The following is a 27527-nucleotide window of genomic DNA, read 5'->3' on the forward strand; positions in this document are numbered from 1 at the left end:
AGCGTGTCATATTTTTTGTACTGACCTTGACGCGTTATGACGTCACGAGCGCTTTTTAGTGATGTTAATTTCATTTTACGCTAAATCGATTAGGCCGCCACTCGCGTGGCGATTCTAGTATCGGCCTATCCCATCGAAGTAAATCGAAAGAAATCAGATCAAACTAGATCTATGTCTAAGAGGTAGTCAAATAAATGAATCGTAATCGATTACTAAATCGATTCAAGACAGAAAAATGATAATTACCATAGGATGATAAAATAAAGTTATAAACCTTTTAATATTCTAACAAGTAAACTAATGTGTTTTAGCTTTTTCTTACATATGCCCATTGAGTTACCTTGTACTACGTACTAGAGTGGCCATCGAAAGAAAGTAATGAAACTGTCAATCAATCAATCTTTATATCCCGTTGCATCGATCCATTTTCCTTTTATGTTCGGGTTACTTGGAAAACTGAAAAAACAAACATAGTCTAAGCAATAAGGAGTTTTCTTAAAAAACTCCCAAGATGACACTTTAACTAATGGCGTCCATGTCATAATATTTATTTTTAGTACCTTTGTATTAATATACCTACTTAAAAGTTCTAGGTCAAGTCGTATTAAGTGACAAAACAAATCTATGCCTTTTTTTCTGAAAAATTGCTCCTTCAAATTATCATTTTTCTGTTCGATTATAAAATCGATTAGAATCGAGAACTGTTGCATCAAATGAACATCACTAACCACAAAATTGGACAGAAAAATGAGAACAGAAAAATGAGAAGACGCTATTCATTGCTTGTTATCATACGACGCGATCTTTACCGTGCCAAGTAAAAGCCGCAATGTATTCCGAATCATTTCGTATGATTTGGTATCCGTGTTTGTCACGATCGTTTTCCACAGATATTCTTTATTTGATTTTAAAATAAATAGTGCATATTCTGATTAGAAAATTACTTACCGGTGGAAGGAAACATCTCTGCTAACTCGGCCACTCACAGCTGTGGAGTTTCTACAGTTTATAACGGCGCAATTCGGCATTTTACTTTATTCAGCTTCACGTCTTTCCTTGGCGAACTGCAAGCGCGGACTGAGTGTAGGCCAGCGTCAAGTAAGTTTCATAACCTTAGTTTGGACACGGGAAGTACATACACTCGCTTAGTCTATCTTGATACATGTCTGTGGCCTTATGCTTATCTATAGGTCTACCAGAATCTGATGGCATATTTATATTTTAAAAATAAAAGATTTTCATGTGGCAACTTTATTTGACAACTATCAAATTGGTTGTCAAATTATTTGTGTTGATGATTAATTTTTAGGATTTTGTCTTCAAAATCTTCGAAATGTCGATAAAACCGCTGCGATCACAAGCAAGAGGTGTTGTTTACAATGTGTATAGAAAAATATTCGATGAAGAAGGGTCAAACACATCACAATTTTCAATTTTAAAGCGCGTGAAAGATTTTATTGCTTAGTTGGACTTACCCGTTTTGATACTTTAAATTAAAAATGTTATAAATAGGTAACTATAATATTGTTTGTTGATTATAATATAATTTTATCAAAACTTATTATCGGAGTTTCCAATTCGGCTATTTGTCAAGTCCAAGGTGTACAAGTCAATTTTATAATGTGTTAATACTTACGAAAATAAACATGATTTTATTTTATTATTGTTTTAATTTATTAAAAATTATAAGCAATCGTTAATTAATATAGTAAATAAGTTTTGATCTGCATTATCATTACATCCATATTTTCACATGCCATAATGATATACATAATATATTCAAATATAGGTATATGTGTAAATACATTGGATACACAGATAAGTGTATTACCTTTAGAAAAGTAATATGTATATTATACATGTAATAAGTGCCTACATAATATTACGTGGATATCTCATTATTAAATACAGTATTATCCACTTGTTTAATGTGACTAATGATATTGAGGATAAAATAAAAAATACGCAGTATCAAAATCGTTCAGTCCATTTTCCCTAGGGTTGCACACTCAAAATTTTGATTTCCCTAATTGCCATCAGATTCTGGTTTACCTATACCATTCCAAACATCAATCAATCATTGATTTTGATTGAGTTGTCAAAACGTTAGACAAAGACCATTTCCTGTTGGGTAACCTCTCGCTCGGACCGTTTTTGATAAACTTCCGCAGAGGGAAAGTGGTATAGGTATAAGTGTGGTATGTACTAAAGGGAGAAATCAACCATTAGTACATACCACAGTACAAACCAACAGATCATATTTAATCAAAACAAACATTTTTAGATGCACTGTCTCGATAACTTACCTAGTTACATAACTTTTTTTTTATGCAAGAGGAGGCAAGAGCAGACGCGTCAGGTGGTAAGTGCTCCACGTCACCCATATGTACCCACCAAGTACCCGCAGTGCCAGAGACATAGTGAGTATGTGGCCAGCCTTTCAGGTAGGAATATGCTCTCTTCTTCAAGTTCCCCAGTTCATAGCCGTTTGGAAAAGTTGCATGAGGAAATTGTTAACACTTGTCGCGTAGTAATACCTCATAGAATTTCATTGGAAGAATATTTTGTTTTGTCGCGTCGCTACGCTGCAGTGCAGTGCACATACGCCTAGACTGTGGCTTAGACGTGGGTCTGGGCCCTTGGGGTCGGACAAGAAGCTTGCCCACTTGCCAAGTTAGGTGTGAAAGGGATAAAAAAAACATACAGGCGTCATTCAACGTCATATTTTCTTGTTACAAGTTAATATTTTCTAGTTAATACTGAAATCTCCAGTGTATTAGATATAAGTTTCTTGGGGTCGGACCTAGTTCGAAAATAACGCCCTCATTCTATAAAACTTTTATAACAGATTTTTGATGGTGTTGTCAGTGTGTTATTAGCAAACACCTTACCTTAATTTTGAAATATTTATGAAAATAACTGATTCATTATTATTATTATTTATTAATTTTTACCACTTTGTTAAATTTTTGTTTAATCTGTAAACCTAAATCCCAAAAAAAAAATAATTATCTGTCTAAGTGTTGTGGTCTATTAACTATGTAGTCTGTGGACTGTGCGATTTGACGTCTGACGATTTCTAATTTCTAGATCAAGAAGCGCTGTTCTACATGATAGTGATTATTCTTTGTTCTGTGTTTTAAAAAAATAGTATTTCACCAAAAATAACTTATAGTGTCTGTTATTAATACAGTGTTAGCTCAGAAAATTTATCATCGATAACGTAAGTAAAAAATTTATTTCAATTTTTCGAATAGGTATATAGCAGAGGATAAACAAAGGAAAATAACATTTTACAGAGCAATTTCGCGAGCGAAAAGTGAGGGTCCAGTAATATAAATATAACTTATGTTTTTAAACATGAGTGTAAAATATATAATATTCGTGATTCCAGCGAATTATAGGGTACATAATTATAGGGTAGTAGGATACAGAAGTTCCGATTTGTTAATTTGTAGGTATCTGAATGTATTTGTTTTTAATTTGTGGCTGGTAGGTATGTACTGAATGTAAATATAGATATTTTAATTTATCTATGTTCTATACAATCTACCTTGATGCAAATTTATAAATTTTATATACCTAGTTATTAAAAAAGAAGAACCAACATGTATTTTTGATATTTCTCATAAGTACTAAAGTTTTCTATAATATAAGACTTTCTTAATTAAAAATAACTATTCTAATAATTGTAACTGTAGAGTAATATCATTAAATATTTTGATACTTTGTCAGAACCTCTGATAAATTAATACTCTCTTATCAATTTTTGATAAAAGAGTTTATTATAATTATAATGGCTTATTTACTATTTTAATTGCTTTGAAAATATTTAGTATCATATGTTTGTCAAGTGATAGTTTTAATTTTAACTAATATATGTATAACCAAAATAAATTTCAAATATATATATGAGTCATTAAATAAACAGCTGTATATTATCTGATGAATGCATAACTACTGTTGTTTATTTGATAATTGTTATCTTATATATAAAATTCTCGTGTCACAATGTTAGTCTGCATACTCCTCCGAAACGGGTGGACCGATTCTCATGAAATTTTCTGTGCATATCGGGTAAGTCTGAGAATCGGCCAACATCTATTTTTCATATGTACCACGGGCGAAGCCGGGGCGGACCGCTAGTAAAGATATATATATATTGGCCAGTTCACTTTTTATCAGTTCACTATTCCTATAAACACATTTAATACTACACATCTATGTTGCTTTATGTTAATAATATAATTCAATTTGGGCATACACCTGAGATAATGTGAATCGAAGAGCGTATGCGTATGCGATGCGGCTACCGCAGACCGCACAGTGCGCATAGAAATGAATATTACGTACATAATTGTGCTTGCGCTCAGCCGGACGGCTACCCGCAATGCGGCTACCCGCATAGTGCGTATATGCTCTTAAAGGAGTTATGACAAAGTTAAATGGATAATGGATATTGCCTATTGGATTGTGTATTGATCCTTAGTTTATTTTATTTTGGACTAGCGGTTCACTCTGGCTACGTCCGCGGTACATGTTTATGTTTTCTCTGTATAAGAACTATTCTCGTACTTTAAGGAATAATATAAAAAAAAAACTTTAAACTGTGTTCTACTTAATCAATAGTAACAGAACATCATCAATAATACTTCTACAATATCCCTTATTCATGAATTTGCTACACAAATCAAGTAGTGTATAATATATTATACTGACGCATGCTATTCTAAATTCTATGTACAATAATAACAATTTACAAATATTTGGTTGTGATTGTGATTTGTAAGATTGTTTTATCCAGTGTAGAAGAAAGAAAGAGAAGAAGCATGTTATACTTGTTTTCTCTATGAATTTTTTTAATTCTTTCAAATAATTTGTTGTCAAAAAAAAAAGTATTTTTGGTACATTTTGTAAGAAAAAAGATAAAGCCTTGATAAGTTTTCTATTACTTACATAAAAAAATATGGGAGAGTTGAGGTATTTTTTGAAGTGGTGCCTTGTTGTGAGGAAACTGCACTTTCTTTGCCAGCTTTCTTTTCATTGCTTCACTCAAACATCAAGGGCAACTTCTTGATTTTTCTTTGATAACCGCCGTGATTGTCCCAATTACTTTCCCTGCCTTTTTTGAAGTGAAACTTCTTTATCGGGGTTGGAAAAAAATTTAGTGTAACATTTTTTCGTTAAGCGTGACATTTTTCCGTTACGCGCCATCTTTTTCTTATCCCTACCACGAGTGATTCGTCGTATTTCTGTAAAGTTGCATATAGTACGAGATCCGGCTGCAGGATCAGTGCGTTCATCGGTTTTTTGCTGAAAACCGAATTTTTATGTATATTTATAATTAGGAGAATATATATCGACTAGGTTGCCAGTCAAAATTTGGCCGCAAGCATGTTTAATTAAAATTTTTCTAATCGATTTTTGGGAAAAAAATTCGTTCACTTGTTTTTTGAATAAAATGTAGTCTACATCACGTCAAATGATATAAAAATTCTAAAAAATCACGGTTGCCGCTTTTCACCTGGCCGCAACATCTTGGCAGCCTGGTGCAAACAGGTGCAAACAGGATTTAATTAGGCAACCATATATGATAATAGCTGTGTTTTACCTGAAAATAAAACACATATTAAATACTTACCTATATTTGAAGCTTACTTCATTGAGAAGGAACCTAGCTTTTTCCGCCTATTTTTCCCTCTCTTTCCGTTGTATATATGCTATCTCTCTCGCACACCTCTCCACCAGGTGGCGGGGCGCACGATAATGTCGGGCGCTGGATGTTTTTCATTGAGTCGAAATCCACAACAGGTGGACGTTAAGTGTAAGCTTCAAATATAGGTAAGTATTTAATATGTGTTTTATTTTCAGGTAAAACACAGCTATTAAACACTTGACCGTAATTTGAAGCTTACTTCATTGAGACCTGTTTGTTACCCACCTGGTGTACAATATATGGACGCCAATGTGAATTTGAATACATAAGTAATTACTTATTTCTTTATTTGAAAGAGTAAGGTGTGCAGATAGTATACCTACCAATAAATCACACAAATTTTTATATTATATAATATATATTAACAATCCCAGATGAAAAGTTAATCAAATAAGAACCAAAAAGTTAATCATAATGATTAAAAGTATTAGAACTTATGAGATTGGTTCAAGCGTACCTTAGTTAACCTTTTGGGCTTGAAAAGTTAAAGTTACCACAATTTTCACTATCTTTAGCGTAAATCTGCGAAAGCGCCAGTAACGACTTTCAATTACGCATTTAGATGTTACTTACAAAATGAAGCAACAGCTGATCCCGACGAGGCAAAAATACCTCAAACTCAAACCTTTATTTATTCAATTAGAACTCTGTAGAAGCACAATTGAATCATCTTAACATAGAATTACCACCTGTCTCAACTCACACAGTTTTAACCCAACCTGCTACAAGCGGACAAGAAGAGAACTTGGTCCTTACTTTTGGGGTCAGAAATAAATTTAAAAGGTCACCCCTTGAATAAGGCAATAAAATATCAAAACAGGTAAACGGTTTTAATTATAATACAGATTTTTAACATCCAACCAAACCGTGCGGTATCTATTAATGTTTAGAGCCAACGCCACCAATCATAATCTAAACATGGCTAGTACTTTCAGTACAATGCATGAATTATTTATTTAAAACTGGTCATAAACTCTGTACTGGAAACAAATATACTGAACTTAAGAGACTAAAATGATAAGGAGCTTATCTGTGTCCCAAAACTGCAATTACTACAGCCAAGTACGTTACTTTTAATCAATTCGGTTTTAAGATATAATTATGATTTACATCAGAACTTATATACCGAAAGCCTCGGGACTACATAACGTGACTTATCTTCTTATATATAAAAATGAATCGCAAAATGTGTTGGTAAGCGCATAACTCGAGAACGGCTGAACCGATTTCGATAATTCATATTCCTTGAAGTACGAGGATGGTTTTTATGTAGAGAAAAACGTAAGTACCACGAGCGAAGCCGGGGCGGACCGCTAGTTTATAATAATAGTGTTTGTGCACAACACTAGGCAGTCAACAGCTATATGAACGTCAGATAGGAAAAGAGCCAAATTTATCCAGTCAGTAACAAAGGATTTTAACTATAGTTACTTTATTCTAATTCAACCAACTACTACTAGCTACTCCGTATGTCTTTTGGATAGACGGAGGCAAATAGGATTTTTATTCCAACTATATCATTTGATATTTTGAAAATGTACTCCACATTTTCATACCGTCAGAGTCATTTTGCAGATTATAGTGGTGCAGCACTGAACACTGTCTATTAGGTGGCTGATGCTGCTGACCGGGCCTTCAGTTCCGCTTTCCAGAATACCTTCACCCTTCTAGGTGTTACTACTACTGAAATAGCGGTACTCTATCGCGTCGTTCAGGTCTCTAACTGACTAGGATTTCTCATATTATCGTAACAACCCTCGCTCGTTCTAACGAGGATAAATTATCGCCAAGGAATTCTGCTGCAGGATAATGGCAAGAGAGATTATAAGCTTAACTATGCATCATTATGTTAAGGAATATGGTGGGTTTTGAATACTATCGTCGTCTGAAAGTATCTCCTTTCGATTAACTGCATTAAGGATGCAGATCTGATCCCATCTGTGTTCCGTAGGAATGCTACGACAGTCTAAACGTTACACTGAACAAAGAAAATTGCCCTGAATATAGTCGGTTGTTCCAACATCCGTAATATGGCTAGCCTAAGGTTAGTTATCCCTTGATTGTAACTGCTACCAATGGAGGCATTGCTCTTGTGTTGTCCACAGTTGTGCGAGTGCAAAAATGAAGAACTGAGCTCGTGGGGAGCTATGTCGAATGAATCTGTGTTAAGATTATGACAGTATAGGACAGTTAGCTGTGGATGCGAAGACAGGACATTACTTTATTCATCCGTAAACACGCGAGGCAGCCACGGACAGCGATATAGCAAGAACTAAACTAGCAAAGTTTAGTTCGCTTACCAGACTTTGTCATGTTTTAAATGCAGTATATCCTCTGAATAGCATTGCATTTATGACTATTAATAAACTTAATTCACCCGTAAACACGAGAAGCAGGCACGGATAGCGATATAGCAAGAACTAAACCAGCAAAGTTTAGTTCGCTTACCAGACTTATATTTTAAAAGCCGTATAGCCTGTACATTTCATTTATTGCCCCCCCCCCCCCCCCCCTCAAAGCAAAGAAATGAGAAGTCATTTGGCAGAGCTTTCTCGTTAAGGGTAGGGGTTCCAAGTAATATCTAATAATAAGAGGCTTTTGTTTGGAAAGATTGACTTTCCGTTATTTATCCTCTATCCTATGTAACTCAACAGTCAGTATTCTCAGCATTCGTTGAGTACTTAAACGTTTTACGTTAATAGTTGTATATAACTTTATTATACAATATAATAATCCTGGTGGGATGACAAAAAACTTGTCTAACAAACGATTATCCTAATCCCTCAGCGATTTATTGTTTGAGCCCCGAAGAAAAATCTCATGGGTGCAATAATGAGGTCCAATGGGTTGAAAAACGAGTCAAATAAATTGCCTACAAGACCGGGCAACTAAAATAGGCCTATGAGAGGTCAACTATACGTAATCAATCGTCATTTGTTACATTCAATCGCTTTGCGATTAAAAAATCTCTTCCGATGTTTGTATATGAAAATTGGTCGGCTAGTGCCATTTAATTACGATACCAAACATACCGTTGACACAAGGCTTGGTGACAATCCTCGAAACCACCGCCACAAATCATCTGCGAGATGATATTTGATCCGACTCGCCTTCCTTTGTTGTGATTAGGCTTTGCATTGGTAAATACAATTTGTTCAATTCCAATTTCCATAATTGGTAAACCAATGGTGGTTTCCTGATTCCTGAAGCGTAAACTTTTAGGATACGAAGTATCAATTTCATGCGCCCATTATTTGACGTATCTAACCTTTATTGTATTTATTAGGTCATTTACTATACTGCCCACTGTGAAGTAGATTTCAAAACCTTTTTCTACCTACCTTAGAAGAGTGAAGATCCGATACGGTCATATCCAAAAACTTCTTTCGTGGGTCCTCGTTGACAAAAGCAAATATCTATGATCATTTTAATGATCAATCCTTTGTATATTTGCACCAATCGCCATTAAAGCCCCCGCGAGGGCTGATATATATTTGCACCATTTCCCCGTGGGGACGGTTGTTATCAAAGCCCCGCGAAGGCTGATATATATTTGCACCATGTCTCCGTGAGGTACTGTTGTAATCAAAGCCCCGCGAGGGCTGATATATATTTGCACCATTTCTCCATGAGGGACGGTTGTAATCAAAGCCCCGCGAGGGCTGATATATATTCGCACCATCTTTTCCGTGAGGGACGATTGTAATCAAAGCCCCGCGAGGGCCGATATATATTTGCACCATTTCCCTGCGAGCGACAGCTGCGCGAGGGATGTTTGTAACTAGAAATAAGTAGGGCCTGCCAAAAAATGCTTAAGAGACACCCTGCGAGGGTGAATTTGACCTGGCTAACCCCTGCGAGGAGTAGTGGCCACATTTATGTATTCTGCTTCGAGCAAGAATACACCTTAGTGCTAATATAAAAATAGCAGTAAATAATCATTTAAATAATATAGTAATTAACAAGGTCCTTTAACTTATTTTCCAATGTTAGCGACATTTAATAAATTCATAATTCAAATCAATTCACTAAATTTTAAAATGAACTTCGATTCATATTTATTTTTGTTCATGCAATCGATGTAACATTTAGTTGCTTTATATCCGTTAACATTCCTTACGAACGCAACCATACCGTCGTAGGACGTTATATTTAATTGCACAAAATAATCTCCACTCACCCGCAATTTTTTACTTTTTGTCAAGGTGTACAAGTTTATAATATTATTCTAAAACGTTAGAAGTGAATTGTAAATCCTTTGAAATAAGTGTATCTAAATCTAATTTATATTAAGATATCTCGATAATTATTATACGATAACCCTTTCAGCACAAGTTCAGTAAACCAAAGAATTTAATTGTAAAATTTTAGTACTTACTCGTTTTAACAAAAAAGTTGCATCATTTGAACATAGGAAACGTAATTTTCAATCAAATTAGCCGTGTGTAATATGTCTATTTTCACATAAAAACGGATCAGAATAATACTCATAAAAGGACACGTATAGACTACGGATAGTTTTGAATGTGTGGAACATTCATGGTACGTATCTACTATACATGAGCGAATTCCATCATTATTCAGTTGAGCGGTAACTCCCGTACGATTTATAAAATAATATCACAACATGTTCTGACATGTCGTGACTTCTTGGAGCTGACTCATCTCGTTCGATAATTTTTAGTAATAAACTATGATAGGAATTCCGAACCGTTCCTAGCGATAACGACAATGTAATAAAGTCGTAGCAATGGATTGTATGCCTGTAAAGCTTTGAGTTGGCTCATATCCATACTAAGTATTAATTGTAATTTTTCCACGAAAAATTCACTTGTACCCTTGTAATAAAAACACATTATTAAAAATGAAATAAAATATTAAAAATATCTATATACAAGAGAGGGTATTTGATATATCTAGTAATATCAAATAATCACAAAAGTAATATTAACGATTCGAGTAAAGCCGAACGGTAACACCGTTAAAATAGCTTTACTCACAGTATTAAAAATTCAAATATTAATTAGTACATATTGCATAATGAAATATTTCAAAAGAAAAGTTACTATTTCAAGTAAAATGTAACGGTTGTATCGTTAATTTTAAATATCTTTATTCATGCTATTAAGTATTTAAGCATATTGAAAAATAAACTATTGCTGAAGGATTCATTAAAAACCTCAGCATTTTAAATAAAGTCCAACGATTATACCGTTGACTTTAAAGATTTTTACTCATTTTTAAGTAAAATATTATTAGAATAGATGTAAAAATAACTCACTGTACCGATCCGACGGGATACACTTTTTAACACTTTTAGCACTTGCTTTAAGCAATACTTAATACTTAGGCCCTGCGCAGACGGCACACTTTTTGTGCGATCGAGTCTGCGGCGCACAAAAAGTCTGCATGGCGCGCAAAAAGTCGGTCGCGGATTTTTCACAGACTCAACGCACACGACGCACATCTTCGATCATTTTGTCGGCAGAGCTGTAGGGACGTAGACGCTATGGAAATCGTGTAAAGTGTGCGCCGTCTGCGTTAGCGCGCGTTGAAGCAAACGTTCAATTCTTTTCACACACTTTTGTGCGGAGCGGCGCGGTGCGGTCTGCCCGAATTACACGGATTTTTTGTGCGCCGGACTTTTTGCGCGTCGTGTGCGTTACGGCATATAATTTCATAGGTTCTATTTTCACAGACTAAAAAGTGCGTCACGGATAGTCTGTCGTCTGCGCATGGCCTTAATAGCACCAAGGTTGTAGTCTTGTAGACAACCTTCTCGCGGCGGAAGCTAGACGCCAATGAAAAACATCCAGCGCCCGACATTATCGTGCGCCCCGCCACCTGGTGGAGAGGTGTGCGAGAGAGATAGCATATATACAACGGAAAGAGAGGGAAAAATAGGCGGAAAAAGCTAGGTTCCTTCTCAATGAAGTAAGCTTCAAATTACGGTCAAGTGTTTAATAAATAGAAAAAAATTAGCTTTAACCCATTGACCACCGTAAGCCCCGATCGGGGCGCGACACAATAGATTTTCTATTGTGTCTGTGATTCCGAGGACTGATGGATTTGATATATGATTCATAAATGTGCGTTATGAACGTAAAAATGAATCGAAATCATACCTGTTTGCACCAGGCTGCCAAGATGTTGCGGCCAGGTGAAAAGCGGCAACCGTGATTTTTTAGAATTTTTATATCATTTGACGTGATGTAGACTACATTTTATTCAAAAAACAAGTGAACAAAAATCGATTAGAAAAATTTTAAATTTTAATTAAACATGCTTGCGGCCAGATTTTGACTGGCAACCTAGTCGATATATATTCTCCTTTTTTTTTTTTTTTTTTTTTTATAGTGGGGAAATCTTCCAAAGATACCCACGGCCCCCGGGGAAGGAGCCGTGGGTTATGTCGGATTCTTACCGACTAAAACCCCACTGTGTTCCGTCGAGCCGCTTTAATGATGGGGCCGCGGGTATTTGTTGGAATTCTTCCGCGACCCGATATATATTCTCCTAATTATAAATATACATAAAAATTCGGTTTTCAGCAAAAAACCGATGAACGCACTGATCCTGCGGTGGGATCTTAGACTAATAGGTATAGTAAATTATTTAATGAAAAATAAGGTTATAAAGAAGTTTCATTTCTTACGTGTGTACACTAGACACTAGTACACGCACACATTTTTTAAATACCCTTCTGCATGGTCGATAGTGAAATAATCTTTATATTTCGCTGTCTGTCTCTCTCTCTCACACACATCACACGTCATGTTTTTTTCCTTGTTTAGTGGACTGGGTCGCAAACAAACGAACGAAGTTGAAAAACATGAAATTTTATATGACTACCCTCAGATAATTTACCTAATGATATATCTTAATCTTAATATCTTAATCTTATATATAAAAATGAATCGCAAAATGTGTTGGTAAGCGCATAACTCGAGAACGGCTGAACCGATTTAGATAATTCTTTTTTTATTATATTCCTTGAAGTACGAGGATGGTTTTTATGTAGAGAGAACGTAAATATGTACCACGGGCGAAGCCGGGGCGGACCGCTAGTACTATTATAAAGGCGAAAGTTCGTATGGATGTATGGATGTTTGTTACTCTTTCACGTAAAAACTACTGAACCGATTACAATGAAATTTAGCACACATATAGAGGGTAACTTGGATTAACACATACGATAGGTTTTATCCCGGAAATCCCACGGGAACGGGAACTATGCGGGTTTTCTTTTGAAAACGCGGGCGAAGCCGCGGGCGGAAATCTAGTTTTAACGAAATTCGGTCTCGGTATGTATAATTCTTATAGTAGGTACTAAATCTCCCCAATACCGAAAATACATAGAACGCCCCTCGTAAATTTCTAACGGTGACAGAAATTTTAATTCGGTCCAACAGTTCTCGAGATAAGCGCGTCCAAACATACAAACAAATTAACTCTTTTAAATCTTAATGCTTCAGCGTAAGGGCGGAAAGTTAGTTATAGTCCGGGATACATCGCCCATTTTTGCAAGTGATTACTATCAAGCTAATTTTTCGTGAGTAGCTTTATTTTGATGAGATGCCCAATAATTTCATGTACGAAACTCTCGATTGTGGTAGCTTACAGAGGTAACAAGGATAAAAAATTTTGATTTGACGGTTCTCAAATATTTATTACGCAATTTGTAGGACAATATGTCTGTTGAATTATATAAGTATTAAATAAGTGAAAATAAAAAAATCTGCTGGTTAGTAATCATTTATGATGACTTCGTTATCGATACACATTGGAAAGGGGGGGACTCTTTGATCAAACCATAGATTTTGTAGAACAAATATTTTTTCGAATAATTTAGATAATCTTGAGATTGAACAAAAAAAAAACATTCAGTTTGTAACTAATATTTGAGAACCATCAAATCAAAATATTTTATCCTTGTTTCCTCTGGTAGTGAAATACATGAAATTATTGGGCATCTCATCAAAATAAAGCAACTCACGAAAAATTAGCTTGATAGTAATCACTTGCAAAAATGGGCGATGGATCCCAGACTATTACGTGTCGTGGCGTTTCGTGATGATAACTGACGTGACGGTGACATGACATGACATTGACATATGTATATATTAATTATTTTTTTCATGAAATTTTTAAATAGTGAAAAATACATTCACGTTTCAAAATCTCTGACCTGAGAACTGAAAACCGAGTTGATAAAAAAAAAATAATAAAATTTAAAATACCTAAGTACATAGTATGTACATACATATTTTGAAAACTGATAAGGATAAAATTTATGTAAACTATTTATATCTAACCTATACGCACTTAAAAGGGATAGGTCGATTTAGTATACCTGTAACTATGCTGTAACTTTGTATGTACCTAGATAGAAAATTGGGTTGTTGAGGAAGTGATTATGAGGAAGAGGAGGAGGAAGAGGAATTTTCACACACAAATTTAGAGGATGCGGATGAGGAAGAGGATATTTTTTTGAGGAAGAGGATGCGGATGAGGAAGCGGAAGAGGAAGCGGATGAGGATGAGGATGATAGGAAATTATAATCAAAATTAAAAAACAAAAACTTTTAAAATTAAAAATTAAAACAAAAGCCATTCTCCTGTCTCTACATATTGATGTTTAAGGTTAGGGGAGGTTAGCTCGCCCGATCGCGTATTTACAAAGCCTGTAAGTACTATAGTAGTAGTATACTATTTGAGTCACGAGCCGGACTCAGATGAGCTTTTGTTTATGCATATTACTCGAAAAAACCCACAGAAAAAACCTAATCTATATCAGTGCCAGAAGCGACATTAGGCGATTTCCACAAAAAAAAAACTAACTGGTAGATATTATTATGTAAGCTTAAACAACTTGTTTGTTTTTTATTTTAAAATGACTTTTGACAAACATTATTTGGTAAAATATGTTTCTTCCGAGTATGAGAGAAAATGTTATATTATTATGTTTAGAGATAAGTGTTAGGCGCAGATATAAATATGGCGGTAAGACTCTACTCTTGTTCGTTACTATAGAGTCCGACTCGTAACTCAAATACATAGTTTAAATAGGCTTTGTAAATTTGCCGCCCGATCGGATCAGCATCCTCATAAATATCCTCTAAATTTTGAGGAAGCGATAGCGGAAGAGGATTTTTTTATTTTCATTTTTGAGGATGCGGTAACGGTAGAGGAACCCAAAATATTGCGGAACTTCCGCATTATGAGGAAGCGGAAGAGGAATCCTCAACAACCCTAATTATTAGAAAACAGAATGAAAAGCGGTTCAGTAGATTACTCAGTTAGAGAACTTGATTTCAAAAAAAAATCTTTATCAGAAAAATAATATTCGTTGGTGTTTAGTTTTCCACATCGAAATCGTCCAAAATCTTTGGTATTTACATAGCTCTCAATGGAGAAGGAAGTATTTAACTTGTTTACTTATTACTATGATTCAGTTACATAATGCAAAACATGTTTTTGTTTTTCTTTATAGTGCTGCCAATACTTTGCAAAATGCGCATTAGAATTTACTGCACGAAGAATTGTTGTGTTACTAGTGTGCTAAAATTTAAATGGGGTATCAGAACAAATGTGATGCTTAACGTAAATAGAATACGGTTCAGTATTATATGCCTTCTATTATCGACTACAAAATACTGGCCTTGTAAATTTTAATAATACGCAGGAGGCAAGTAGATAAATGTCTCGTAAACACAACGTCATGACACACCCATTATTAGACGAATAAGGCGCTTTGCCATTTAAAAATTTGATTTCATAAATAGCCTTGATCAAACCGATTCTTGAATCACCTTTTGAGGGGAAAAAATAATTCAAGTCAATAATTTGAATTATAAATTTAAATATACTTACATTTAAAATAATAAATATAAGAAAAATAGATTCTAGGACCTAGGTGAAAGTCAACAATACATAATATACGTGTAATATGTACCTACATTCCGATTATAATCAAGAGGAAATAATTATATTTTAAGGTAATTTTCTAAAGAAACAAAGCCAAATATACTAAAATATGAGGTAAATAATAAATATATATGTGCTTTAACATAATTAAATAAAAAAATATTTTTTTAGTGAATTAATGTATGAGCAAGAACTTCAAAGGCAGTATTAATAATACTTAATTAATATGGTTAGGGAGCCAGGTGCAAATTTGGTTAACTATTTCCTCTCAAGAGATAATTCGTCAGACGCATGAGAGTATAGTATTATAAAGCCTCGTGAACGTCAGCTGGCGCTCGGTTGGGGGGGTGAGCGGTTGTAGCCTCCCACGCACATAGGAAAAAAAATACATTCATTCATTCATTTCCTCTCAGCTAAAAATTTGTCAAATTGTAGCTAACCCAATATCTCAACGAAAAAAAATAGTCAGCTGGTTACAACATGGTGTATTATACGTCAGCTGGTGTCTCGAACATGAAAGTTAAATTTAAAGAAAAATTTATTTTCCGTTATTTCCTCTCAAACAAAAATTTACCTGATGATAGCTTATATGTAACTGTGGATAAATATATATGTCAGCTGGCTGTATCTTGGTGGAAAAACCGTCAGCTGATACGGGAGGCTACAACCGCTCTTCCCCCCAACCGAGCTCCAGCTGACGTTCACGAGGCTTCATAATACTATACTTTGATGCATTTTACTAATTACCGCTTGAGAGGAACTTGGTCATAAAATCTGCTGCTGGCTCCCGGACCAATAATCATACATTCAGATTAGCTGTAATTTAATAAGCGCAATAAGATAAGCGCTTTTTAAAATTGATATTTCATATCTTTTACATATTTTGAAAAGAAACAAAAGAATACCTACCATATGATATTTAATATTTATCATAATTTATGAAAACGTATTGATAACCAATAATTAGACTGAGCTCGTTCTACTCAAGTGACTTTCATAACGGAGTGGTACGACATCACGCCATCCAACACGCGTATTGGGCCGGTCGGTTTCCCTGAAGCAGGGCTCTGTGGAATGATACTATGTGTACGTACTAGTGTGCGTACAATCATTCGACGTCACGTAATCTGCAACACCAACGTATCACGGTAACGTGAGTGGCGAGCGACTGTGAACACGCCATTCAGCAGTTTGTAAGCGTATTCGATACAATCAACACGTATCTTTTTTTTTATTTGTAAAATCGGCGTGTGCATTTGTTTACGAAATAAGTGCATTATACTCCCTTGGATATAAAACGAAGAAGTGCAAAGACTAGTGTTCAACTTTTGTGTCATCGGTTTTTTGATTAGGTATTGTTTTATGTTTACTTTTTAGTCCTACTTATTAAAATATGTACATATATAAAATTTTCATCAAGATTCAAGATTAACATTTGTTTATGAAATTCTTCATTCTATTTTGATGAAGTTTATGAATTCAAAAGCTCGTTAAATTTTCTATTCTTTTATTTTAATAAACATTAGATTTTTTTAATCGACCTAATGGGAAAGATAATATTTACGCATTTATCAAGAATTATAATAACTTTTTTATAAATATGTACTTAATTTTGAGTTTAAAATATGTACATAGGTATTTAAAAATATCTATAGTTTTAGTAGTGCTGACTGCTGACTGCTGAGGTTCTTTACCTATTAGAGGATGTTTTTAAAAGTGCCCCACCCACACTACACTGTTAAATTCCTATTGGTATATCTGCGGTTATTAAAGTGTAAGAGAGCAATGAAAAAGTTATGCTATTTTTAAAACTTTGAAATATTTTTTTTACATTTTTTTTCTAAGAAGTTCCCTTGAAGACACTTATTGTTATTATGAATCACAATATTATTGTAATTTTTTTTTGTAAATTTAACACTGATTTACTTAAACGTGAAGTTTCAGTTGGGCATAAAAAATCCTTAGTTTAGGTGGATTTGGATGTATCGTAAACACGAATTCAATTAGATTTTAAAAATATTGATGATAAATCAAATATGCTTTGACTAAACCAAGGATTTATATAATGACTTTATTAGTTGACGTTCAAATTAAAGATGAAATACTTACTATATCAGGTCAAATTACCGAAAAAATAGGAACATTTAGGCAAAAATTTAATTAGGTAAGTATTAGAACATTTCCGTCATTATCAGCTTTGTTTTCAGGAATATTTTCTGTGTTTAGTAATCATTCTTTCAAAGTGAAAAAAAAAATCTTGTTTGTCAAACTAATTTTTATCAGACTAGGTAGGTATACCGTTTGCCTAAAAAACCATAATATATGCATTTACATGCTTGAGATTTTTTTGCATTTTCAATTTTCATTTATAAAATGTATTCCGAACATTCGTATTAATTTTCAGCTCCATGCGAATTTTGGCACTTTGGATTTGTTCAGTGATTGAATAAGAAAATTTAAGTTTGAAAAATCAGATGTTTTGCGCGAAGTGACAGTAGTACCCACCTCAACGCTTCGCTTATGAGGCGTGCAATAAATAATGGCTATTGGTATGTCATATTTTGCAGTTTAATAAAATATTATTTTATTAAAATCACTAGTTTGTGTGTTGATTATCAAGTCTGATGTGCGATCCAAGTCCTTAGTATATACTTACCTATTATACAACCGTAAATTCATAGGTATTTCTATTTTACTCGGATTAGTCATTCTCTTTGGTGTTTGAAGTGAGGTTCAGAGTCCTCAACGAAGATTGTCATGAAAAAGCCACGTGCGTTAGCGTAGGTATGAAGCTAGAGCCAATGTCACGGAAAGGCACAAGAACTGAGGTGAATGAAATCTAAATACATACATATTTATAAATGCAAGATATAATGAGGGGTACTAATTACTATACACTTACAATCATAGACATGTATTCCAGCATATAAATGTTAAGTAGGTACCTACGTTTAAGATTTCCTTTGTCATGTGCTTCGCAGTTATGCGTGAATCATAATATGTAATACATAATAAATAGGTCAACGTTTGTAACTCATGATCATTGTTATGAAATTGAAAGGAAAATAATAGTAGTTCCTTACACATAAATAGCTGTGTTTTACCTGAAAATAAAACACATATTAAATACTTACCTATATTTGAAGCTTACTTCATTGAGAGAAGGTACCTAGCTTTTTCCGCCTATTTTTCCCTCTCTTTCCGTTGTATATATGCTATCTCTCTCGCACACCTCTCCACCAGGTGGCGGGGCGCACGATAATGTCGGGCGCTGGATGTTTTTCATTGAGTCGAAATCCACAACAGGTGGACGTTAAGTGTAAGCTTCAAATATAGGTAAGTATTTAATATGTGTTTTATTTTCAGGTAAAACACAGCTATTAAACACTTGACCGTAATTTGAAGCTTACTTCATTGAGACCTGTTTGTTACCCACCTGGTGTACAATATATGGACGCCAATGTGAATTTGAATACATAAGTAATTACTTATTTCTTTATTTGAAAGAGTAAGGTGTGCAGATAGTATACCTACCAATAAATCACACAAATTTTTATATTATATAATATATTAACAATCCCAGATGAAAAGTTAATCAAATAAGAACCAAAAAGTTAATCATAATGATTAAAAGTATTAGAACTTATGAGATTGGTTCAAGCGTACCTTAGTTAACCTTTTGGGCTTGAAAAGTTAAAGTTACTACAATTTTCACTATCTTTAGCGTAAATCTGCGAAAGCGCCAGTAACGACTTTCAATTACGCATTTAGATGTTACTTACAAAATGAAGCAACAGCTGATCCCGACGAGGCAAAAATACCTCAAACTCAAACCTTTATTTATTCAATTAGAACTCTGTAGAAGCACAATTGAATCATCTTTACATAGAATTACCACCTGTCTCAACTCACACAGTTTTAACCCAACCTGCTACAAGCGGACAAGAAGAGAACTTGGTCCTTACTTTTGGGGTCAGAAATAAATTTAAAAGGTCACCCCTTGAATAAGGCAATAAAATATCAAAACAGGTAAACGGTTTTAATTATAATACAGATTTTTAACATCAAACCAAACCGTGCGGTATCTATTAATGTTTAGAGCCAACGCCACCAATCATAATCTAAACATGGCTAGTACTTTCAGTACAATGCATGAATTATTTATTTAAAACTGATAGGTCATAAACTCTGTACTGGAAACAAATATACTGAACTTAACTCTTAAGAGACTAAAATGATAAGGAGCTTATCTGTGTCCCAAAACTGCAATTACTACAGCCAAGTACGTTACTTTTAATCAATTCGGTTTTAAGATATAATTATGATTTACATAAGAACTTATATACCGAAAGCCTCGGGACTACATAACGTGACTTATCTTCTTATATATAAAAATGAATCGCAAAATGTGTTGGTAAGCGCATAACTCGAGAACGGCTGAACCGATTTCGATAATTCTTTTATTATATTCCTTGAAGTACGAGGATGATTTTTATGTAGAGAAAACGTAAGTACCACGAGTGAAGCCGGGGCGGACCGCTAGTTTATAATAATAGTGTTTGTGCACAACACTAGGCAGTCAACAGCTATATGAACGTCAGATAGGAAAAGAGCCAAATTTATCCAGTCAGTAACAAAGGATTTTAACTATAGTTACTTTATTCTAATTCAACCAACTACTACTAGCTACTCCGTATGTCTTTTGGATAGACGGAGGCAAATAGGATTTTTATTCCAACTATATCATTTGATATTTTGAAAATGTACTCCACATTTTCATACCGTCAGAGTCATTTTGCAGATTATAGTGGTGCAGCACTGAACACTGTCTATTAGGTGGCTGATGCTGCTGACCGGGCCTTCAGTTCCGCTTTCCAGAATACCTTCACCCTTCTAGGTGTTACTACTACTGAAATAGCGGTACTCTATCGCGTCGTTCAGGTCTCTAACTGACTAGGATTTCTCATATTATCGTAACAACCCTCGCTCGTTCTAACGAGGATAAATTATCGCCAAGGAATTCTGCTGCAGGATAATGGCAAGAGAGATTATAAGCTTAACTATGCAATATTATGTTAAGGAATATGGTGGGTTTTGAATACTATCGTCGTCTGAAAGTATCTCCTTTCGATTAACTGCATTAAGGATGCAGATCTGATCCCATCTTTGTTCCGTAGGAATGCTACGACAGTCTAAACGTTACACTGAACAAAGAAAATTGCCCTGAATATAGTCGGTTGTTCCAACATCCGTAATATGGCTAGCCTAAGGTTAGTTATCCCTTGATTGTAACTGCTACCAATGGAGGCATTGCTCTTGTGTTGTCCACAGTTGTGCGAGTGCAAAAATGAAGAACTGAGCTCGTGGGGAGCTATGTCGAATGAATCTGTGTTAAGATTATGACAGTATAGGACAGTTAGCTGTGGATGCGAAGACAGGACATTACTTTATTCATCCGTAAACACGCGAGGCAGCCACGGACAGCGATATAGCAAGAACTAAACTAGCAAAGTTTAGTTCGCTTACCAGACTTTGTCATGTTTTAAATGCAGTATATCCTCTGAATAGCATTGCATTTATGACTATTGATAAACTTAATTCACCCGTAAACACGAGAAGCAGACACGGATAGCGATATAGCAAGAACTAAACCAGCAAAGTTTAGTTCGCTTACCAGACTTATATTTTAAAAGCCGTATAGCCTGTACATTTCATTTATTGCCCCCCCCCCCCCCCCCCCTCAAAGCAAAGAAATGAGAAGTCATTTGGCAGAGCTTTCTCGTTAAGGGTAGGGGTTCCAAGTAATATCTAATAATAAGAGGCTTTTGTTTGGAAAGATTGACTTTCCGTTATTTATCCTCTATCCTATGTAACTCAACAGTCAGTATTCTCAGCATTCGTTGAGTACTTAAACGTTTTACGTTAATAGTTGTATATAACTTTATTATACAATATAATAATCCTGGTGGGATGACAAAAAACTTGTCTAACAAACGATTATCCTAATCCCTCAGCGATTTATTGTTTGAGCCCCGAAGAAAAATCTCATGGGTGCAATAATGAGGTCAAATGGGTTGAAAAACGAGTCAAATAAATTGCCTACAAGACCGGGCAACTAAAATAGGCCTATGAGAGGTCAACTATACGTAATCAATCGTCATTTGTTACATTCAATCGCTTTGCGATTAAAAAATCTCTTCCGATGTTTGTATATGTAAATTGGTCGGCTAGTGCCATTTAATTACGATACCAAACATACCGTTGACACAAGGCTTGGTGACAATCCTCGAAACCACCGCCACAAATCATCTGCGAGATGATATTTGATCCGACTCGCCTTCCTTTGTTGTGATTAGGCTTTGCATTGGTAAATACAATTTGTTCAATTCCAATGGAAAATTGGTAAACCAATGGTGGTTTCCTGATTCCTGAAGCGTAAACTTTTAGGATACGAAGTATCAATTTCATGCGCCCATTATTTGACGTATCTAACCTTTATTGTATTTATTAGGTCATTTACTATACTGCCCACTGTGAAGTAGATTTCAAAACCTTTTTCTACCTACCTTAGAAGAGTGAAGATCCGATACGGTCATATCCAAAACTTCTTTCGTGGGTCCTCGTTGACAAAAGCAAATATCTATGATCATTTTAATGATCAATCCTTTGTATATTTGCACCAATCGCCATTAAAGCCCCGCGAGGGCTGATATATATTTGCACCATTTCCCCGTGGGGACGGTTGTTATCAAAGCCCCGCGAAGGCTGATATATATTTGCACCATGTCTCCGTGAGGTACTGTTGTAATCAAAGCCCCGCGAGGGCTGATATATATTTGCACCATTTCTCCATGAGGGACGGTTGTAATCAAAGCCCCGCGAGGGCTGATATATATTCGCACCATCTTTTCCGTGAGGGACGATTGTAATCAAAGCCCCGCGAGGGCCGATATATATTTGCACCATTTCCCTGCGAGCGACAGCTGCGCGAGGGATGTTTGTAACTAGAAATAAGTAGGGCCTGCCAAAAAATGCTTAAGAGACACCCTGCGAGGGTGAATTTGACCTGGCTAACCCCTGCGAGGAGTAGTGGCCACATTTATGTATTCTGCTTCGAGCAAGAATACACCTTAGTGCTAATATAAAAATAGCAGTAAATAATCATTTAAATAATATAGTAATTAACAAGGTCCTTTAACTTATTTTCCAATGTTAGCGACATTTAATAAATTCATAATTCAAATCAATTCACTAAATTTTAAAATGAACTTCGATTCATATTTATTTTTGTTCATGCAATCGATGTAACATTTAGTTGCTTTATATCCGTTAACATTCCTTACGAACGCAACCATACCGTCGTAGGACGTTATATTTAATTGCACAAAATAATCTCCACTCACCCGCAATTTTTTACTTTTTGTCAAGGTGTACAAGTTTATAATATTATTCTAAAACGTTAGAAGTGAATTGTAAATCCTTTGAAATAAGTGTATCTAAATCTAATTTATATTAAGATATCTCGATAATTATTATACGATAACCCTTTCAGCACAAGTTCAGTAAACCAAAGAATTTAATTGTAAAATTTTGGTACTTACTCGTTTTAACAAAAAAGTTGCATCATTTGAACATAGGAAACGTAATTTTCAATCAAATTAGCCGTGTGTAATATGTCTATTTTCACATAAAAACGGATCAGAATAATACTCATAAAAGGACACGTATAGACTACGGATAGTTTTGAATGTGTGGAACATTCATGGTACGTATCTACTATACATGAGCGAATTCCATCATTATTCAGTTGAGCGGTAACTCCCGTACGATTTATAAAATAAAATCACAACATGTTCTGACATGTCGTGACTTCTTGGAGCTGACTCATCTCGTTCGATAATTTTTAGTAATAAACTATGATAGGAATTCCGAACCGTTCCTAGCGATAACGACAATGTAATAAAGTCGTAGCAATGGATTGTACGCCTGTAAAGCTTTGAGTTGGCTCATATCCATACTAAGTATTAATTGTAATTTTTCCACGAAAAATTCACTTGTACCCTTGTAATAAAAACACATTATTAAAAATGAAATAAAATATTAAAAATATCTATATACAAGAGAGGGTATTTGATATATCTAGTAATATCAAATAATCACAAAAGTAATATTAACGATTCGAGTAAAGCCGAACGGTAACACCGTTAAAATAGCTTTACTCACAGTATTAAAAATTCAAATATTAATTAGTACATATTGCATAATGAAATATTTCAAAAGAAAAGTTACTATTTCAAGTAAAATGTAACGGTTGTATCGTTAATTTTAAATATCTTTATTCATGCTATTAAGTATTTAAGCATATTGAAAAAATAAACTATTGCTGAAGGATTCATTAAAAACCTCAGCATTTTAAATAAAGTCCAACGATTATACCGTTGACTTTAAAGATTTTTACTCATTTTTAAGTAAAATATTATTAGAATAGATGTAAAAATAACTCACTGTACCGATCCGACGGGATACACTTTTTAACACTTTTAGCACTTGCTTTAAGCAATACTTAATACTTAATAGCACCAAGGTTGTAGTCTTGTAGACAACCTTCTCGCGGCGGAAGCTAGACGCCAATGAAAAACATCCAGCGCCCGACATTATCGTGCGCCCCGCCACCTGGTGGAGAGGTGTGCGAGAGAGATAGCATATATACAACGGAAAGAGAGGGAAAAATAGGCGGAAAAAGCTAGGTACCTTCTCTCAATGAAGTAAGCTTCAAATTACGGTCAAGTGTTTAATTATTGATTTAATTACCTACCTACCTACTGTATTGTTAGGAATTAGTTAGGTATATTGTATTTAAGGCAGGTGCTCATATTCTGATGATATTTTTTCTGAATGTTATGTTCGCAAAAACGAACGTTACCTACTTTTAACGTTACGTAGGTAGGTATGCTAGTTTTTTTATTTTATAATATTATAGTTGAATGAGCAGTCCATTCTTTAAAAATTAGAATATAATAGGTATTTGTTTATACAAAATTATATAATAATATTGAAAACACAACTATTAGGTACAAAATTCAACTAACATTTTGATAGTAATTTTGAACCTACGCATAATTTTATTTTTTATCATGTTTACGTGTCCAAAATTTCATAACATACCTATGACAGATAACTAAATTCTTGTTAAGCTATCGGCGGATATGTGATTACTTATAAGCTGTAATATGATTAAAAAAAAATCGGTCAAGTTCGACTTGCACTGTCGTGGATTCCTATACCATCGTGATTCTTTTTAAATGTGTAGGTTTATGTGGTATTTGCACAAAAAACACAAAAAAATCAAAGTCAAACTGTGTTGCTGCTTTTTGTGTTGACCAAATCAGCTGGTTTTAAATTGGTTGATTGATTAATTTAAAATGTAGATATAATAATTATTATGCCTGATGATTTAAGATACTTAATTAAATTATCTTATTAATCTTATTATCATGTCAATATGTCTCTTATGATTTTCCCGGTAAGATTGAAGTAGATAATAGATATAGAATTTTATTACATAATGACGCAAAGTCGTTGTTACCGAACAAAATGTAGGTGTAAGACTTTAGAATCTGTAATATGATGACCGCTAATAGTTATATTTATCATGAACACTAATAAGATTGTCATAATCGCCATTGACGTAGCTTGACCTTTACTTCGGTCGATAAAATTCCATGTAATGTAGGTAGTGGGTACAATTTTCTATAAGTACTTTGTTATGACTGACATCAAATAAATTAATAATCTTCTATTTGTTACAGATTTTCCTCTGTTTCAAGATGGGCTAATCTGTTCTGAAGGCGATTGAATAAATCACAGACACTTGATTGCAATAAGTGAACAAGAGCCGAAGAATAAATCGGCTATAATCATGTATTCTATGAACTACATCGGTACGTTCTTCAAGAAGTTCTACAATGAGATAAACAGTGCGACGTTGACGGGGGCCATCGACGTGATCGTGGTGGAGCAGCCCGATGGCAGCTTCACGTGTTCCCCGTTCCACGTGCGCTTTGGAAAACTGGGCGTGCTCCGTTCCAGATTTAAAGTGGTAATTTTCTTTCTTATAATTAACAGATTCTCTAGTTGGATAAGTAGGTACATTATAGAAGTATAATGTAAGTAAAGTCGTTGAATATGAAGATATTCAACGACTTTACTAAAATATTGCAAATATAAACTTTACTAGATTAACATGAAACTTAACCTTGACATTTTGTTACAATATTGATTTATCAGCTTAAATAGATAAATGATTTTAATCTTAGAGATCGAGTTCTCAATTTTATGTCAATATATGTATATTTAAAAACAGCAAAATTTAATCAGTTGGTGTCCTTCCTATGGATATATATATATAATAGACTGCTTAAATATTTAATTCAAGAACGTGTATTTTTTACACACATTATCTATGCTCGATCCTTATGTTTATTTATGGTTTCACTAAGCTATTGATATTACAACGATGAACCAACACGTTTATATAATAAAGTTGCTACATTCTTATTCATGTCAAAAGCATTGCCTCAATAGGCCAATACCAATACCAACAGTTGCCTTCCTAATGAAATGGAATGAGTTTGGTTATCTTACAGATATAATGTTCGACATAAGATTATTCTCTCTTTTTTTATGAACCAGTAGAAAAGTTTTATTTAAAAATAATATGTTTAATGTCATATAAATTGTGCATACAATTTGCATGTTTTTGTTCTATATTTGCTATAAATTTTGAAAAGCAAATGTTGAGATTTACAGTCTAAATAAATAATGGGACGTATATGTTTGTAATTGGCGGATAAGTGTGAATTAAATAAACACAGGTACTTACATATAAATGAAATACACTTTTATAGAACCAACATTGTAGGAAGATTTTATGTTAGTTGTTATATAACAAAGGTACCAATTTAGTCGTCATGAAGTTTTCCTAACAATTATGAACGCAGTTTTGTACGTACTCATAAAACATACCTATTTATTATTTAGTTGCAAACTAGGTACTTTTTATATTTTTCTCAAGAAGAAAATGTTACAATTTCGTACATATAATAAATGAAAGGGTGGTATGCTAATTCGGACAATATTAATTTGCTGGTGAAACAATTGGCGTTAACAAACAATTTCAATAAATGTAATCTTTAATTACAATGCCAAATTGGTTATTAATGTGTACTCAATTGGTAAAGAAATTACGTACAATATAAATAGTTGTCGTCATAGTATGATTTCACGCATTATTTTGTAAGACGAGCACGAAAGCGATTTGTATACCTACACATATACATAAGGCTTACTACATTGTTAACTTGGTATGCGTATGATGCGGTAGAGCAGTCGACAGTGAGTTAGATTAAATCGCTGCGGGAGTAGTTACAGCTCACCGCGTTTACGTCTAGACTATTCTGGAAAAGAATAATAGTCAATGAAGCGACAGAGCTGCGGCTCACCCACGTTATAGGAAAATAGACTCTGTTTAGTTCTATCACGTTATCATTTTGTGTGCTTAGATGTTGTTAAATTCATTGCCAGGGCTAACCGGATGGGTGCAAAACATAGCAATATGTTTAATCGAATCAAATGGTCCATTGAAGTATTTCAAATGCTTACATATTTGACATAGGTAATATTGGTGATGCTCGTTATCTATTGCCAAATCGAGAGAGGAAATCTGCGACTGATTCACAGTCAAATTGGAATAATGCCAGTCGAGGGATACAAATTCACCAGAGAATTGTATGAAAAATTTGGCACAAATATTTGTCTTCATGAGGCCACCTGTTTTATTTTTATAGTCTGCTTAAGATTTTTCGCAACGTGATGGAAAAAATGTG

At 34.3% G+C, this 27527-nt stretch overlaps 1 protein-coding gene across 1 annotated transcript in view; it reads left to right on the forward strand.

The window, feature by feature from the left end:
- Nucleotides 1-3067: 3067 nt before the first annotated feature.
- The window catches only part of Lpin (phosphatidate phosphatase LPIN), a 43714-nt gene continuing 19254 nt past the window's right edge, over nt 3068-27527 (forward strand). The window contains exons 1-2 of the mRNA XM_090102700.1: nt 3068-3223; nt 25452-25741. Of these exons, the coding sequence (XP_089958826.1) occupies nt 25562-25741 (180 nt within the window). The 5' untranslated portion in view covers nt 3068-3223; nt 25452-25561. The remainder of the gene's footprint in view (nt 3224-25451; nt 25742-27527) is intronic.

The sequence above is a fragment of the Colias eurytheme genome, chromosome 6, assembly GCF_061535395.1.
Source record: "Colias eurytheme isolate Ceu_HAF_F1 chromosome 6, ilColEury1 Martin Lab GWU primary, whole genome shotgun sequence".
Taxonomy (NCBI): domain Eukaryota; kingdom Metazoa; phylum Arthropoda; class Insecta; order Lepidoptera; family Pieridae; genus Colias; species Colias eurytheme.